At 37.4% G+C, this 17318-nt stretch overlaps 1 protein-coding gene across 1 annotated transcript in view; it reads right to left on the reverse strand.

Moving 5' to 3' along the window:
- The window catches only part of EXOC2 (exocyst complex component 2), a 135240-nt gene that overhangs the window by 48899 nt on the left and 69023 nt on the right, over positions 1-17318 (reverse strand). Inside the window, exons 12-16 of the mRNA XM_010573290.1 lie at positions 14604-14729; positions 10536-10660; positions 6448-6516; positions 6043-6200; positions 2983-3104 (exon numbers count right to left, since the gene is read on the reverse strand). Coding sequence (XP_010571592.1) covers positions 2983-3104; positions 6043-6200; positions 6448-6516; positions 10536-10660; positions 14604-14729 — 600 coding nt within the window. The remainder of the gene's footprint in view (positions 1-2982; positions 3105-6042; positions 6201-6447; positions 6517-10535; positions 10661-14603; positions 14730-17318) is intronic.

Genomic DNA, 17318 nt, shown 5'->3' on the forward strand with positions numbered 1-17318 from the left:
CCGTGTGGCGGTTGGCTGGGGGGGGGGGGGGGGGGGGCTTAATTGACTTATAAACAAAACAAAGATGAACTGCATGCAGTTCTTGGGGGCTTTGGCATCCAGTTTTTCCATGCACTTGGAAATTGCTCATCAGAGCTGTCCGTACATCAGGAAACTCCCTTTCAAATGGGCAAAAAATTCAGTGAATTACCACCTCTCCCCAAAATCCAAGAAAAGAGGATAACTAATGCATGCTGAAACATACCTTCACTATCTTAGTGCTTTAATTAGCTAAATTAGGAAGCTTGGTTATGATGTCATACCCTGCAATTCTACATCTCATGGAAGTATAGGCTTAGTGAAGGATAAAAAGTATTATGAATAGTTACTCTGTTCATGTCCCTATTTAGTAAACCTCTTAATTCAACCGATATTCTTGCAAGGCTTTAGATTGCACTGGTCAGGCTTTACATGTTTTTGTGGCTGCTTACTTTTGTATTCTGTTCTGATCTAATACAAATACAAAAGAAACAAATGTCTTTCTCGTATTTCTGCTCACCAAATTCCAGTCAAATACATTCATGTAAACCCCCTCTCTAGTCTGGCATTCACATAATTTGACTTTCATGACCTTTATGACCAGTGATCACATATGAGAGGGAAAGAACACAGACTGCTTCTCAGGGTCAGCATGAGTATATGGTGTTTATCATAAGACAACAAGAAAACCCTGTGTGTGGGCAGATTTGTCCTATTTAAATAGCTAATGGTAGAGAACCCTGTTAAAAATTCTAACTGATCTGAATGCCTTTAACAACTTAACACATGCAGCAAGAGATGAGACTGAACTTTATATTAGCAGTCTATGCAGCTCATATTTCAGATTATAGAGGTGAGATTCAAGTCCAGGACAAGCCTTTTTGACTTATATATTAAAGACATAAATAACTGCACCTGACATCCATTTACATAGCTCCATGAGAACAACCATTAACCATTCTTTCACTGGTTCCCTAAAAGTAACAGTTTTTCCAAGGGCCCAACTAACCTGATCCTGTCCAAAAAAACCTATCTAAACACATTCAACATATGCAATTTAGCTTTAGCTGATAAAGAACAAAAAAAAAAAGGGTCCCATAGATAAGGCACACATGGAATGAGAATCATCATACAGGCGGGCATCTTTTCTCTTCTCGTGTTTGATGCTACAGCCAATATATAGGACTGCTTCACTGATAAGGGATGGAAGCAGCAGTCAAGGAAGGCTGCTGTTATTGGCTAGATCAAATTGATATACATTATCCAGCCAACATAACATACTGGCATCTTCAGGGATCTGATCTCTTTTGATTCAAGAAAGAAAAGTATGAATAAAGATGTTCAGACCAAATAGAGTATCATTCACACATAGACTGGTGAATCTGCTTTCATAAAAATCTAAGGTACAAACTACCACAAGAGTTTTTCCTCCACAGAACATATATAGCCAGCAATCAGGACATAAGAAGGAGAAACGCTGGATCTGAACAAAGAAATAGGCTATCATTATGACGCAACAAATAGGCAAAACTAGTAAAACGGCAGACTTTTTGGCCGAGAGCTTCATCATTAATCATGTATTGGAGCTCTCTGGACTGCACTGGAGAAACTAGGTGGATAGCTCAGAGATTTGATAAGCTAAGCATTGTCAGCAAAATAGTCTGGAGATAGATACTTCCTTTGAGACTGCCAGGACATTGGAGGAATCACTCATAATTCCTAGACAGAGGGCAGTCAGTCCAATATGTCTCATGTCACATGTCATCCTCATGTCACAATAAAAAAAACCCCCACCAAAACCCAAAATCTTTTTCACCTACCATTAAAAAAAATATAATTGATCTCAATTGTGCTAAGTGAAGAAAAGCAAAAGAGACATCCTCATACTTTAAGTGAAATCTGAAATAGTGGTAATACTTTCTGTATAGAGTTTTAAAGAGACAAGACAACCTGTGTACTTGTATGGTGAACTAGCTTGACATTAATGCAGAAAAATAATGTTAATGCTAAAATTTGATTTAATAAAAGAATTAAGAACCAAGAATACAATTCAACATTGTATCAAACAAACTACAGAGGCCTTATGATTTGTTGTCACCAAAACTTTAAAGATGTGCTTAATATAGGCACTTGTGCTTAGCACACTTAGGGCTTGAGTAAAACACTTAGCTTCATGTCAGCCTACAAAATAATGATGAATCATATGTTAAAGATTAAAACCTGATTAGATTGTAAGATTAAAAAAGCCCCCCCCCCCTTTTTTAAAAACGTTGAGGGAAATTAGTCTTTTGGAAAAAAACCCTGCTAAGTGAATTAGTAGATCAATCTGCTCTGATTTTGAGACATTTATTTCTAGAACATTTACTTCATTCACATTTAAGTTTCAGAGTTGATACAAGACGGTAAGATGAATGGTCATTGATGCACATAGAGTCACATTAGATTTGGAGAACATGTTACTGGCCTTGACAATCCAGACATTTATGACAAAAGCTGTGTATACAGCAGGAAGCCTGGGGATTATAATGTTAGTAAAAGGCCTTGGAAAACACACAACTAAAATACTTCATAAAAGACTGTGGATTTTTTTTTTCTTGGGGGTGGGACATTGCTTATTTAATTCCTCACTTTACAGAAGAACCCAAAAAAGAAAAAAAAAGATCATTCCAATATGGGAAAGCTGCATTATGAGATAAATCACCTGCATTGTAAAACTGTCTTAACCCAAAGGAAACAGATTAAACAACTGTATTCATTAGACTAAGGGAAGAAAAGACTCATAACACACATTTCTGTCAGAGAAGTAAAATACTTGAGTAACTGTTATGAGATATTACACAACTCAGAGGAGTCCACTGCCACTACGTATCTGTAACAAACATGGTTATCTTCCAGAACATGATTTGGCCTAATCAGAGGCAAAAATCATGACAGTAAGCAGAGAGACCTGCAGCCTTCTATTACCTTCAGCTGTGTGTTGTAAGGTCACTATAATGCAACGTACACGAAGGTCCAAAATAAGATCCTGGATGATCTGAAGCATATCATTAGGTATCTCGAGTGCAGTAAGAGACTCAGAACTAAGCCTGGAAAGCAAATAAAGTTAGACTGAAGTGTAAATCTGCAGGGTTTTTTAAGCTGATACAACTTCATTTAATTTTTTAGATGTTTTCTGTGTATGTGAATACAGTAGCTCCATCCACAGTGTATCTTTGAAAACTGATTATCCCACTCAGAGAAGATTAATTATTTGCTTAATTCATAAGCTTGCAAATACAGATTTATTTTTCTGTAACATTACAATAGTGTCATCACAGCAACATGCCAACTTTTCCCACTGTCCTTTTGTACTTCCCCACCTGCCCTTCTGCATCCATCTCTTGTCTTACAATCCAACACTAACCTTTTTGGAGCAGAAGTAGCTTTTCTGCTGTTTTTATGTGAATGCCTAGATCAAATCCTAGGTCCACAAAAGAGTTTGAGATATTGTTTACCCACATTACAACAGTAACAGCCATCAAGCTGCCATAAATGGTGATGTGGCTGTGCATCAGATTGCCAAGAATATATTCATTTAAGAAGCCAAAACACAGCTACTGCATCACCTGCGGAGTGAAGAGTAAATTCATTCACTGTTTTGCTCCCAAATCTGGGCACAAAACACCAGCTACTATAGCTGAGGATAGAAACATTCATTTCCATTTTTTTCTTTAGAAATAACAACACAGCAGCTGCTTGCAAGGAATAGCATCTTCAGCTTTTAACTAAAAGGCTGCAGTTGTGCTCAGACTTTAGTTAGGGGCACAAAGAGAGGTTCACTGCTTTTATCCAACTCTTGGATATTTAAGCAAGGACAATTCAAATGTAGTCATTGCTGTTTGCTCTACTGCTAATACTGAGCAAAGCACAGGCACCAGAAAATGCCAAAGAACAGGAGTAGGAAGGCACAAGCAAACAAGTTTGAGTAATAAGTGGAACACTTCCAATCATCCACCTGTAGGCTCCAGTTCCTTACCCCTGGTGTTGGGCATAAAACATCAAAACCCCACCTGACTACTATCTGCTCAGCACGATGACTGATTTATATCACATAAATCTGTACTGTCTCAGCTGTCCAGGAAACACAGCATGTAAATACCCATCTGTGAGAAGTTTAAATGACTTTAGACTGCACAGAAGTCCCGTACTTAAAGTTGATTCCATTTCTAAGGGAGCACACAGCTGTCACATCCCTAAGACCATCTTTTTCCTCATATAACTCACCCTAACATATACATACCTTTCTAACCTTACAATAAGGCAAAAGTCTTGCCAGCAACGGCTTCACTTTATTGCACAGCTCTAATTTATCCTCTGAAACCTATTCATACTGGGCAATGACAGAATGGGGTACAAGTGCAACCACCCTACTTTAAGCTGTGTGATACACAGAAACAACCAGAAAAATTAAGATCACACAGATGTAACGACAACTCCTTGTTACCTAATTTTGTAAGTTTTAGCATTCTTAAATACAAGCAGAAAACAGCAAATCATTTGTGAGATGACCAAAAAGAGTAAAATTTTATCGTGTGCTTCATAATGACTATGTTAGAAACTATAAAAATAAGACAAGCTATTGCATAACTTTGCAACAAGTAAGGTTTTTAAGCAATGCGTAAACTCTTCATGAGAGGAGTCCACCTTCATCATTGGTGTGAGTCACAAGAATTTATTAGATTGTCAAAGTGTGTGGGCTTGAAAAGAAAAGTACTTGCAGCACTTCCAAAGACTTCTGACCTGGTCATCACCACTCGGTACCCCACCATGGTATGTTCACAGTTCCTCTTCTCCAGATTGCCCCTTTTCTTCTCTACTTTTGACTGCTTTGCATTAAAGCTCACTTTACTAAAGTGCCAGCACAGGCATCAGTAACAACATCAGGTGGGGAAAAGAGTGGGAGGGAGAGAGAATTTCCCTAGTTCAGTTGTTCATTACCAGAGCAGTATCCAGAAAGCAAGAGGAGATTCTGTAAAAAACAGAGCCATCATATATCCTGTAACCTCAGCCTGGATCATACCTCAGATGGCAGGACTCTGAAGCACAACCAACCTTTAGAGAGTCTGCTGGTTAAATTTCCAAGCCAATATTACAGATATGCCAGTGTGAAATTCTAGAATTTCATAATTTGAGTGAAATTGGATTGCTTTTCATAAGAGGGCAACTTTTTTTTTTCCTAAATGGTTAAAGTACAGATAATTTAACTGACAACAGACTTTGGAAAAGCGTTAAGCGGACTTGACAACAGGCATGTATCACTGCTAGCTCCATCCCCAAGAACATCTATATGTGATTATACCCCTTCCTTTTCTTCCTCTGTGCTTTGCTTGGTACCTACTTTGAAAACTGCAGATAAAATGTACAGTATTATATCCAGGTATTACTCAAGTTTCCAAAAGATAATGACAATTCTTATATCCTCCACAGACAAATGGAAGCGAATTCTGTATATTGAGACATTTTGTAATTAATGACGTGCACGTTACTAAGTTCCTAAACAAACATAAGCAGAATGACACTATAAGCAGGAGTATCACCTTCCATGAAACAACTGTAAAAGAAAATTATGATGTAATAAATATACTATAGTGAGAAGCATGCTATTTTCACTCAGTTTGGCAGAGATGGGAAGATGTGTAGCAAATGCAGCAGATAACCGCTTTCTACCCTAAAGAATCAAATCCTGTTTCATTCATGGAGTGTCTCTGCTGTGCCAAGCAAATATTTTATTCAAACTTTTTCATAAGATGCTATGGAAAAAAATGAATATATCATTACATAATAAGGCTATATCATGAGACATTATTAATTACACTTCTGCATAGAATCTTAAGTCTGCCATAAATAATTTTTTTGTAATCCTATTTTTGAAAATGTTAACATTCTCAGTACTCAGGGTATTTAACGCAATAAACAAAACAATTTGTCTTAAAGCACACATATTCTAGGAATAGCATCATTTTGTAGCTCCATGGATCCATTTACCTTACAGTCTGGATAACATGTGTTAGCCACTGGCCAGAAAGTTCAGATTTCATCTCCCAGCCACCATACTGTCTTGATTCTCCTTCTCTGAGGCTGAATGGAAGCAAAGCTCCACGGATAAGTTTTACCAGAGAGTGCATCACTTCCTGAATCATTTTCTGCATCGGAAGAAGGGAAGGAAAAATCAAGCAAAAAGCTCTATCAATGTGCTTAAGCAGCCATGTACTTGCTATATACAACATCTTGGAATGTATGATTTACAGATAGCTCCACATGGTAGAGTACAGAAGGAGGTGTAAGGGCACACAGATGATTTAAGACATCTGATTTTCGAGGTGGTGACACTAAAGTATCTTGCTGTGAAGGACAACTGAAAGAAAGCAAGGTTTTCCCCCCATAACTTACCTTGAAATCATTTTGTCTTTGCCTAGCGTTTTTCTTTGATCTTTCCATTTGGCCAGATTTTTCAGCAGTCTTGTGAAAATGAGAAAATTGAAAAGTGTAAGTATCTCATAACCACTGTTAAAATAATTCTGAAAAGGGGGGGTTTCAAAGTGAAGAAGTGAAAACCAATGAGTTTATGATGCAATTATAAAAACTAACTCATGACATCTCAGAAAGCAAAGGCTATCTATCTCTATCAATAAACTCTACTTACTGTAGGTCAGTGTGCTAATGTTTAATTCTGAGGAACAATGTGCATTTAAGACAGAGACAAGCATAAGAGTAGCTCAAGCAATACAAACTTCATGAGGTCAAAGTTTTCTCACTGCAATGTTAGTGAGAGCTAAAACATATATAGTCCAATTATGCATCAAGTCTATATGAAGAAACTATTTTCTCAGCATGGAAGCTGCGCAGAGAAGGACGTCAATGTGAAGTGGGAGACACTTCTTGGAATGAGGGCAATTTGGAATTGTAACATGTGAGGGGGAGGGCTGAGGGTTTTCTGTTTGTTTTTAGGAACAGCATTTTGTTGACAATGCTGTTTAATTAAACTAACTGTAAAAGAGACTCTGCAAAATAATCAGCATCTTCATGGACAGTTCGCTTCTTTGAAAACAGAGGAACGTGAGTACACTTTGCATGAGACAGTTACAGTTGAAGAAAAACATGGTTTGACTAATAGTCTTCCTGTTTGTAGTTCTAGCCTTCTGTGGAGTCTACTCAGAACATGGTAGAGTATATTAAGTAAAAGTTATTTCAAATACTGGGTTAAGTGCAGATGTAGAATTTTATAGTTAGAAAATCTCCTATTTTATGTATGTACAGCAACATCTACTGGACAGGAAGTGCAATAACATGACAAGAGTGTTCTCAAAGAGAATCAGTTTATTTTCAAGCCATTAATTTGAAATGCTGTCTTTTTCAAATTCCCTCTTTAGCTAAAGCATTTCAGACTTCTAATGTAAAATAAATCCTTTGAAGTGAGCAAAAACTAGAGAAAAATAAAAGTGCTTAACAGTTTTGGAAAATACATAGCTATGAAACTGTTGTACTTTAAAGCTCTGAATTACACAGTTTCAGACAAGGAGAACACTCGAGTTACCGCTGCATGTAATACCCACTTCTCTCTTCTAATGCCTTAAAAAGAAAATAAGCTCTATTCCTTTAAAATTCAGGTAGCTTAAAATTCACACTGTTTTACAGCTGGATTAAAGAACAACAAAAAAATTCACAGATCTTTTGATATTTTTTTTTCTTAGTGGTTTTGCTGAAGACCAATCTTAAACCTTTCCTGCACAGACAGACCAAAACTATCTTGTGGTAAGACCAACGGTTACTACTCACATATGTGACTTCACCTAGAGTGATTCAAAGAACTCAACTTTTTAAACTGTTGAAAATACCACGTAAATCTTCAACTGACAATATTTTAAAGCATATCACTAACCTTTCAGAACTAAAAAGAACACCACCCCAAAACTCCCAAACACCTACAAACTGAACAAGAAAAAATACAGTTTGAAATTCATATGTGGGGATTTTATTTCCAAATTTTTAAAATGTCTTGAAGATGTGAACAAGCTAACCGAAATGACCCTCTACCATTTTCACAGGAGTTCTCTTAAAAAACTGTAGCAATCACCTTGCTTCCTGAATGACAATAAATAGCAAGCAACATGGTAAAAGAAATTTCTTCATAGACAATTAAAATCTGTATGGTTTCTGACAGAAAAACATATAAACCTCAAGTCTTGAATGTGATGTGGTGACAGATATTCCTACATGCTCTAGAAGAAGCCCTCTAGTTTATGCCACCTGCTCCTCCCACTCATTCACAGTTGATTATGGCATGCAGAACACACAAAAGGAACTGAGGGCATCATCCCTCCTCTCTCCCCAAGAACTTGAGAGGCTTCTATAAGGACCAAAGGAGCAGAAGAAATCAAATATATGGGGATTAATTTCCCACAAGCTCAGAATCTGGCCCTACAGAAGAAGAGCAGATGTACCTTAAAGACTAACAGGGAAACTACCATCACCACCTTTTTTTTTTTTTTTTTTTAATACATGGAAATAATGTTTTGTTCAGACATGACATAAGATCACTGCATTTTCCACTTGCAGTCATTTTCATGAGCAGAATTTCTCAACCTTGTTTACAGTTCAAGTCTGTTTCTCTAGAAATTGCTTTCTTTTTCATTGTACTCAAGAGAAAAAAAAATCACAATAACTTAACAAGTGAATTTGTAAAGTCTAATTTCCAATGGTACTGTTGTCAAATACAAAGGTTGTAATTTCCCTTACGAAATTCATTATTTTTGTGAGAGTCAACAGTACTAAGGTTTATTCTTGATTCTACTTCCTCCACTGAATGTTATGAGTAAATGTCACCTTTCTTTTGATTTTTATCATGTAAAATGAGGATCACGAATATGATGCTATAATGCTCTGCATATTGTGTTCAACATACAAAGGGCTATAGTACCCATTAGCATCATCATATGAAAACATTATATTGATTTACAGACAGTGGCAATAAATAGGATGACTGCTTGAGAAATTAGTTCTTTAGTCAGAGAACAGGAAAGTGACAAAATAAGCTTCCAAATTCCCTTTTCCCAAGGTTATTGTTTTATTTTCTACAAAACTGCAAAGAATAGTAGAAATCTATGGCTGCAGTTCTGCTTTAGGGATAATTTTGTAGTGCAGTACTGTAGCTGTGAGGACCTCAGTATTTAAGCACAGCAGGACACTGTAAGCATGGCAGGATAAAAGCAACCTCAATAAATGAAGTGATATAGCAACAGTTAAACAGAGAAGTTTTAGATGCACAAACTTTTACGTTTGATATAATAGCTGATCTGAATAATATGCATGTCCAAAAGCTTGCTTATTTTCCACCTGCTCTGCATCATCCCAACTATCTCTATATCTCTTTACAGACCAGAGGGTTTTTTAGGACCCAGAATGAGCGAGTCCAAATTGCAGTCAGCAGGACTTCCCAGTGATAGCTATGCAGATGAGGTGTGAACGAGTGCCTTATCATCTGTTGATGGAACAGAGTGCTGCCTTTCACTACACTTCAATCATGTGTTTGTCTTTCTCAGATTTGCTCCTTGGGAATATGCCATCACTACAGTTCTTCTGGAGAAGAAACAACATGGCTTGAGAATCAGAACTGAACTCTCTGTAAAACACAATGTCATTCTGTGACCAAATTTTAGCAATAACACAAACCCCAAAGCTACTGTATTTATCTGGTAATGATTATGATGGTGAGCTGTATACTACTCCTACGAAATTAATTGTGAGAATTATCCTTTCAAAATCTGTTAATAGTGTGCCTATAAAACCAGCACATCATGAATCATTACTTTTTTTTTTCTGTTTCTTGGAGTATCAAGATTATATTTACGTAATTTGTAAAAACCATATCATCTGAGCAAGAAGGACTAGAAGCACAGGTGATGGCAGCCGACTGCACTTCCAGACTAGACTCCCTGTGTATACTGTCTGTGTATACTGCTCTGGGCCTTGGTCATTTTGCAACTCTGATCTTCAACCTATCCTGACTTCCAAATACTTAAAGCTCGTGAAATGAGTACTCTTGTTCCAAAGAAAGGAAACAATTTTTTTCTGTATGACTTCGTCTTTTACACATCTCTATCCTTCATGCAATTTGCTATTTCTTCAGATCACCAGTGAAGGGCAGCTGGCCCACTATGAGTAACAGGTGAAACTACACAGATACTGACTCCAGCATCTGGAACGCACACAGACACACCACTGGCAGAATTCTAAGTAATTCCACTGTATGCTTTTATTCTTTTAAAAAGAAAAAGAAAAATCTCACTTCTACAGGTTAGTATTGCAAAACACCTTATAGTCAAGGTAGCATCTCTCAGAAGCATAAGAGTCTACATATTGTTTTATAAACCTCTCTGATTAAAATAAGTCATCACTTCTTCCAGTGAAATATAATATTTCAAAGATAATGATTATGGACCTTTGTAACTTAGAAGTCTTTTATATAGAACAATCCATACCTCACTGAATAAACTTCCATTCACATAAGAAATCCAGAGCTTCCAGAAGTTGGGCAGCTGACTTACAACAAGTTTTGTCAACTTTTCAACAAATACAACTTGCTGAGGAGCTTTGTATCGCCAAGCTATAAGGGGAGAGGGGACAGAAAAAGAAAAATTAAAAAAACCCTTTGAATTAATAATAAAAAATGTACCACTAGCTTGCTGCTGCTTTTTATTACACAAGTGACGATACAGTGTATAAATAAAACCTTTCAGGTAGGAATGAAAAAATTTAAAGCTTGGTCCGTATATATGTACACAACTGGTACACATACAAGGTCTTCTTTTCTCATATGCTTACAAGGTGCCAGCACTATGACAGTATATAAAGAAAAGGTCCCTTTGTAGGGGTACCTAATGCAATCTACCCAACAATCCATTCAGATGGCCTTCTGTCTTCAAACGACTCTAAAAGGTAAGGTAACATGAAAGCAATCAAGACATTAGAAGTTTCAAATGATGAGGCGGTGACGTTGAAGAAACAGGGCTGCTAGGATATGCTAGTGATTAAGGCAAACAGTGGGAATTGGAAGATCTGCTTTATTTAAAGCTTAAAAAAAATTTCCGCTGTGGCCTGGGGCAAGTTGCAACCTCTCATCTTCATTTCCATTTCTTTGGGAAAATGTTTTATCTGAAAAAGAGGGGAGATTCCAACATTTTTGTTAAACTCTGTAAATGTATCACTAAGTATATATTGAGATTCTTGAAGAACACCTTCATGACATATAATACCATGGCATCTCTCACTTCATGAACCTACTTACACTCCTGATACACTGGCTATTAAAACTCATCCGGAAAATAGCTTACATTTTGGCAGCAGATTACTTTTCTCAGTTTCTTATCAAATAGAGCAAAGGGAGGTTGTGGGGGGGAAGGTAAAGAGAAAGCTGAAAAAGGGCAGAAGAAAGGTGCCAATTAATACAGAAAACGAAGGAAACTGTGAAATACTTTTCCATAACCATCTGCCTTCTCCACTAAAACTTCTCGATTATGATGTTTTAACAAAATAGGGTATACAGATAACGTTAACAGTGGTAAGAGACTTACATTTCAACTCAAGAATTAGAGTCTACTTTAGAATGTTGGGAAAAAGAAGTCACAGATTTTTGAGGGAAAAAACCCACCAAAACAAACCAAATGACATTTAAAGAGGTCCATGTTTCTTGGATATTTTTGGTATAAACTCCGGTCTTTTATAAATGATAAAATTGAAAACATGATGTTATCCTACATAAGTGTGGAAACGCAGAAAAATGTTGGGTGAAATTGCACTTTTTGTCTTTAATCTGTTAGGAAATATTGCCTACACAGAACAGGAATTCACCAGTTCGGCAAAAATAGCTGCCTAATAGCACATTGGGTATGCTTCACCAGAGCCTCACTATTTTATTGTGTTGGTAACCAGTCTTGAATCTCCTTGAAGTACAGCATGCTTTCAGCAGCATACATTCGTCGAGGTGCAGGTCAATTACTGGTCCATTTCTTTAGTGGACAAATAAACACTTGCACTACCCAAAATGTTCTTTTTCATCGTGGCCAAAAAGTTTAGGAACTCTGGATTAGTATTTGAAAATAATAAAAAAAATTACAACGGAAGCCCAAAATTTGGAGAGAGACTCTGACGTAACTGAAGTGTAACTCTGCTGATAGAGATGCATCTGTTTAGGAGGCATGAAAACTTCATGAAAGTTCAACCAGCAAAGCTCATAGTGTGGACACAGACAGGATGTCAGAGCACTCCATTTGCCAGCATGGTTTATGACTGACAGAGAACTGGTCTAGACCCAGTAGCAAAAAACCTCCTCTTATTAACATAGGCTGTGACTATGCCACAAAGCTGTGCCAACACTGCTACAGCAACAGAAGCTCTGTAAAACCAACAAACCCCAAGTTCTAATCAAAGATTTCACCTCCTTTGAGAAACCATCTCTTCTTTGCCAAAAGCTCCAGCACCAACCCAAGGTTAAAACCAGGGATGTCTGTTCCTAATAGTAAACACACTGCCAATATTTACTTCACATAGGAAATTCTTTTCCCCTCGAGAAAGCATACTTCTGGCCTATTTCAGAGACTGCCTTAGTCCAGGGTCTGCAGACAGTAGATATTTATTAGAAGAAGCTACTGCAGATCATGTCAAAAGGACATTCTGGCCATAAATTCAGGATATTTTGACTTTTTTGCTAGAGAAAGCTCTGATCTATATTAAAGCAGAAATTTTCTTTTATTCTATTTATTCTATTATAATCCGTGCTATAACATCCTAAAGATGAAACTGGAGCTATTGCTTATATATCCTCATGAACGTATGCTTAAGTAAGAGCTGAATGTCATTTGAATGATACAGTTTTGAATTCAAAAGTAATTAGTTCAAACAATCTCATGGACAATCATTGTCAATCACACTGGGGAAAAAAACGACATCAAAACACCAAAAAACCTCAGAGACGCCATTCCTTAAATTTGCTAAAAACCTAAAGGATGCACAAGCAGCCTTAAAACAGAGAACATCATGGCATATTGGGAATGGCAGCTCCTGCACAGGTATCATAAGCGGTTGGCTTGCTTTGGCTCTCCACTCAAGAGAAGAGCGAGGATGGTAGAGCTTTCAACTGTTCCTAAGCATGCAGTGGGCACATACACCTAAATGTCAATGAACTCAACTCAGAGGCAACTCATTCTAACTCTAGGGTCTTCACAGTGGATTGGGCTACTAAGGCATTATGATGATCTGATCCCTCAGTTTTCCTTTGAATATTGGTTTAAACTGCTGGTTACAGAATCTGTAAAGCTTGCTGAAGACTTATCTCTTCCAGTTTGTAAAAGGTTATGGATCCATAACTAAGAATCTAAAAGCAAAGATAACCAATTGAATTGAAATTGCCTTCCATAGATGCAGCTAGTTAAGCAGAGATACATGCAAAAGAATTCAAAAAGGAAAAAATAAACTGGATTTTGGATGTTGCTTGCTACATTGTGTGGCATGTGTATTAGTGGATGGTATCCAAGAACAACCAGCAATTTACTGTTTTGCACTGTAACACTTGTCAATCAATTTCATGCAAGACTTCAGGCTGAGAAAGGACAAGGGTAACAGTAATACAGTAATGTAATTACTTGGTATACATATATATTTTGAAGAGTCTGTCTAATTTATATTTTGAAATCCAAACATTCAACCTCAAACTGTGACGCAATTTAATTGTCTTGCATGTGAAGATACACTGTGGCAGCACAAGAATGTACAATTCTCATTATTCTTCATTCTATGTTCTTGAAAGAATCCCTTCATTCCTTCTCTTGCTCAAAAAAATCAGATACTTACAGATGTTTTTTCAAGGAAGAACACAAAATTGGGAGAAGAGCAACATCAAAGCAGACCAAAGTCAGAAAGTTCTTCATAAAAGCCTGCTTTCTGCAAAAACGTACTTTGCTACGAAATGACCTATCCTGTGAAAAACGTGTTCTCTGTCTCCTGTGATGTCACCATTGAAAGACTCCTGAGATGAAGTTGTTTGGATAAGGGTGTTGAAGACACATATGACACACAAGGGCTCAGCTGGTTGTGGACACATTGCTCAAGCTTAGTCACACACTTTTGTTTCCCCTTCTGGGTTTACGGAATTAGAGAACAAGGATCATATATATGAAGTCACAGAAGGAGCAAATGCAAGGAGAGTCATCTTAGCAAACACATGCAAAAGGTTTAAGAGCAGCAAAAGGTGGTAGGCAGTAGATGGTTATGTATGCAAAAAAAATAATTCTGGTTTCACAGAAAAAAAGACTCCTATTACCTTGTCTACATTTTAAGAAGCAGATTTCAGTTATGAAATGCTCTTTGCTTGCAAAAAACACAGAGGACCCCTTTAGTAAGCAATGGTAATGCATGAGAAGAAAGAATTTTATTCGGTAAGAAACCAAAACAAACACACAGAATGTGGGTTTCTGTTTGGGTTTCTTGACTATACCACACACTGGACATAGGGAACTGCAGCTTTGATTTTTCCAAATAAAACAGATACCTACCATCATCACGGCCAGACTGAAAACTGCTGCCCCTTTTCAATGAAGCAGTTTGACCGAGATGGCCAATTGGTGATGAACGCACATCACTGTCCAGGTCTAACATGGGGCTGTGGAGCAATGAGTTGCCTAGGGAGAGAGGAAAAAAAAGTTATAATGAATTTGCAAATCAATTGACATGGAACTGCATGCTGCACATGGAATTCTAATTTAATTCTGAAGTGATACAAGACAATAGTCTTGCTTCATTAGACTGTCTGTTAATCTACATAAACGCTATTCAGTAACACCACTATTGACTCCAGTAGAAAAGCCAAAACCACAAGTACCATGTGGGAAATACCATTCTTTGGTCTGTATGTTTCTCTGTTTTTACTTTAAGTAACACGCTACAATTAGTTGCTTAAAAGCCATAGATAAATACGTATTTATGCCATTAGTGATATGGCACACTTTTTTTCTGGTGTATGTCTAAATATTCAACAGCAACAATTTCTTGTGCCTCCAGATGAAGCAGTTAAGGGCAGAGTGTTCAACTACTTCTTAGCTGTTTAACCTGTTGTCCTGGTTTTGGCTGGGCTAGAGTTAATTTTCTTTCTAGTAGTTGGTATAGTGTTATGTCTTGGATTCAGTATGAGAAGAATGTTGATAACACACTGATGTCTTCAGTTGTTGCCAAGTAGTATTTAGACTAAGTCAAGGACTTGTCAGCTTCTCATGCCCAGACAGCAAGAAGGCTGGAGGGGCACAAGAATTCAGGAGGGGACACAGCCCAGACCGCTGACCCAAACTGGCCAAAGGGGTATTCCATATCATGTGAAGTCATGCCCAGTATATAACTGGGGGGAGTTGGCCTGGGCAGGTGGGGGGTGGGGCAGAAATTGCTGCTTGGGAACTAACTGGGCATTGGTTGACAAGTGGTGAGCATCACTTGTTTTGTATATTCCAATTCTTTTATTATTATTGTTATTTTATTATTGTTATTATTATCATTATTATTTTCTTCCTTTCTGTCCTATTAAACTGTTCTTATCTCAACCCATGAGTTTTACCTTTTTACTTCTGATTCTCTTCCCCCATCCCCCTGGGTGGTGGTGGGGGACGTGAGTGAGCGGCTGCGTGGTGCTTAGTTGCTGGCTGGGGTTAAACCACGACAGGGTGGGGCACAAAGGGTTGAGATAACGACAGATCTGACCAGAGCATGTTAAAACTAATTTGTTACAAGCATTCATTATATTAGTTTAGTAGTTGCTAGTCACAATGGCCATTTATTGGCTCTTAGAGTTGTGGCGCTCGTTTTTAGAGTTCTGTTATATATCACGTCACTTGCTGTATATAGTCCCTGTGCTGCTGCTTATCATCTGTGGGAGGTAGAGTTCAGGTAGAAGCAATACATCCATCATGAAGCAGATGAACTAATGGCATTGTATGCTTCTGCATGTCTGTAAAACATTCAACACTTATACATATCCACAAACACACAAAATATTTCCCAGTGAACCAGTTACTGTTACCAAATAATTATTTTTTTTTCTCCTTGGGTGCCTGTCCATATGTAGGTCACTATTACCAAGTCCTAAGCAATGATCTAGTCTGGTAGAGGTGGATACTTGGAGTCTAATGTATATTTTGAAAAATAACCATATCATAATGAGTAGAACATGATGATTTTTTAATGTACTGTAACATTGCCAGTATTTCTCTTAAAGTCTAAATTGCTGCTTCATGCGTTTCACTATACAGATACATTTCTGAAATTAACCATCAAAAATGATTTCAGCATTGGCCAACTGAGCCATAACAGCTAAACTTCAATTAATTACAATTCACAGAATTACAGAACAATCCAGGTTGGAAGGGACCTCGAAAGATCATCTGGTCCAACCTTTTGTGGAAAAGGGAGCCCAGGTGAGATTATCTAGCACCCTGTTCACTTGAGTCTTGAAAACCTCCAACAATGAAGACTCTACCACATCCCTGCAGAGGTTGCTCCAGTGATCGATTGTTCTCACAGGAGAAAAAAAAAATAAAAAAAATTTCTTTCTTATATCGAGATGAAACCTCTCCTGGTAATTCATGCTGAATTTTGTAGTGAGAATCTTGGTGTTGAGTTTATATTGCTTGATCTTTTCCATCAATACCTACATTCACTTAAAATAACGGAAAGGCCACACAGTAAGAGCACCAGCTGCAACATTGCAATGCTCAGATTCAAGAGTAACACAAAGTAAAAGGGATTTGGAGAATATTTATTCTGAATTTATGCTGCTGTCAGACCAGTATGGCAGTAAAGATGTGCCTAGTCACTTTACTTCAACAGCTGTGGCTTAGAGAGCAATATTAAGTATTGTGAAACTTTTCACAAACTTCCAATAGGTGACAGCATTGAGTTTTAGTTCCTTTTGAAAGAAGTTCTTCCTCCCATAATTCTTTAACTGCTTTTAAAGAGATTTCCTGTGGCCTTTCACTGTGGCCTCACTGAAGCATTGTCATTATTGAGCTAACTGTCAGTTCCTCCATTCATCTTATTACTGTTCACATTATAAAACACCTAAGTAAAAAGATCCATTTGCTGTGTAGTTCACAATTACGACAGACACTGCATTAACAGACTTGGTGAACCCATCTGGGCTATCTTTAGCCTGTTCTATCATTCTGTTGACTATTTAAATCCTACACCACTTATTAAAAACAATGTGTCTTTATGACACCTTTAAA

The sequence above is a fragment of the Haliaeetus leucocephalus genome, unplaced genomic scaffold (genome assembly GCF_000737465.1).
Source record: "Haliaeetus leucocephalus isolate CR32 unplaced genomic scaffold, Haliaeetus_leucocephalus-4.0 Scaffold373, whole genome shotgun sequence".
NCBI lineage: Eukaryota > Metazoa > Chordata > Aves > Accipitriformes > Accipitridae > Haliaeetus > Haliaeetus leucocephalus.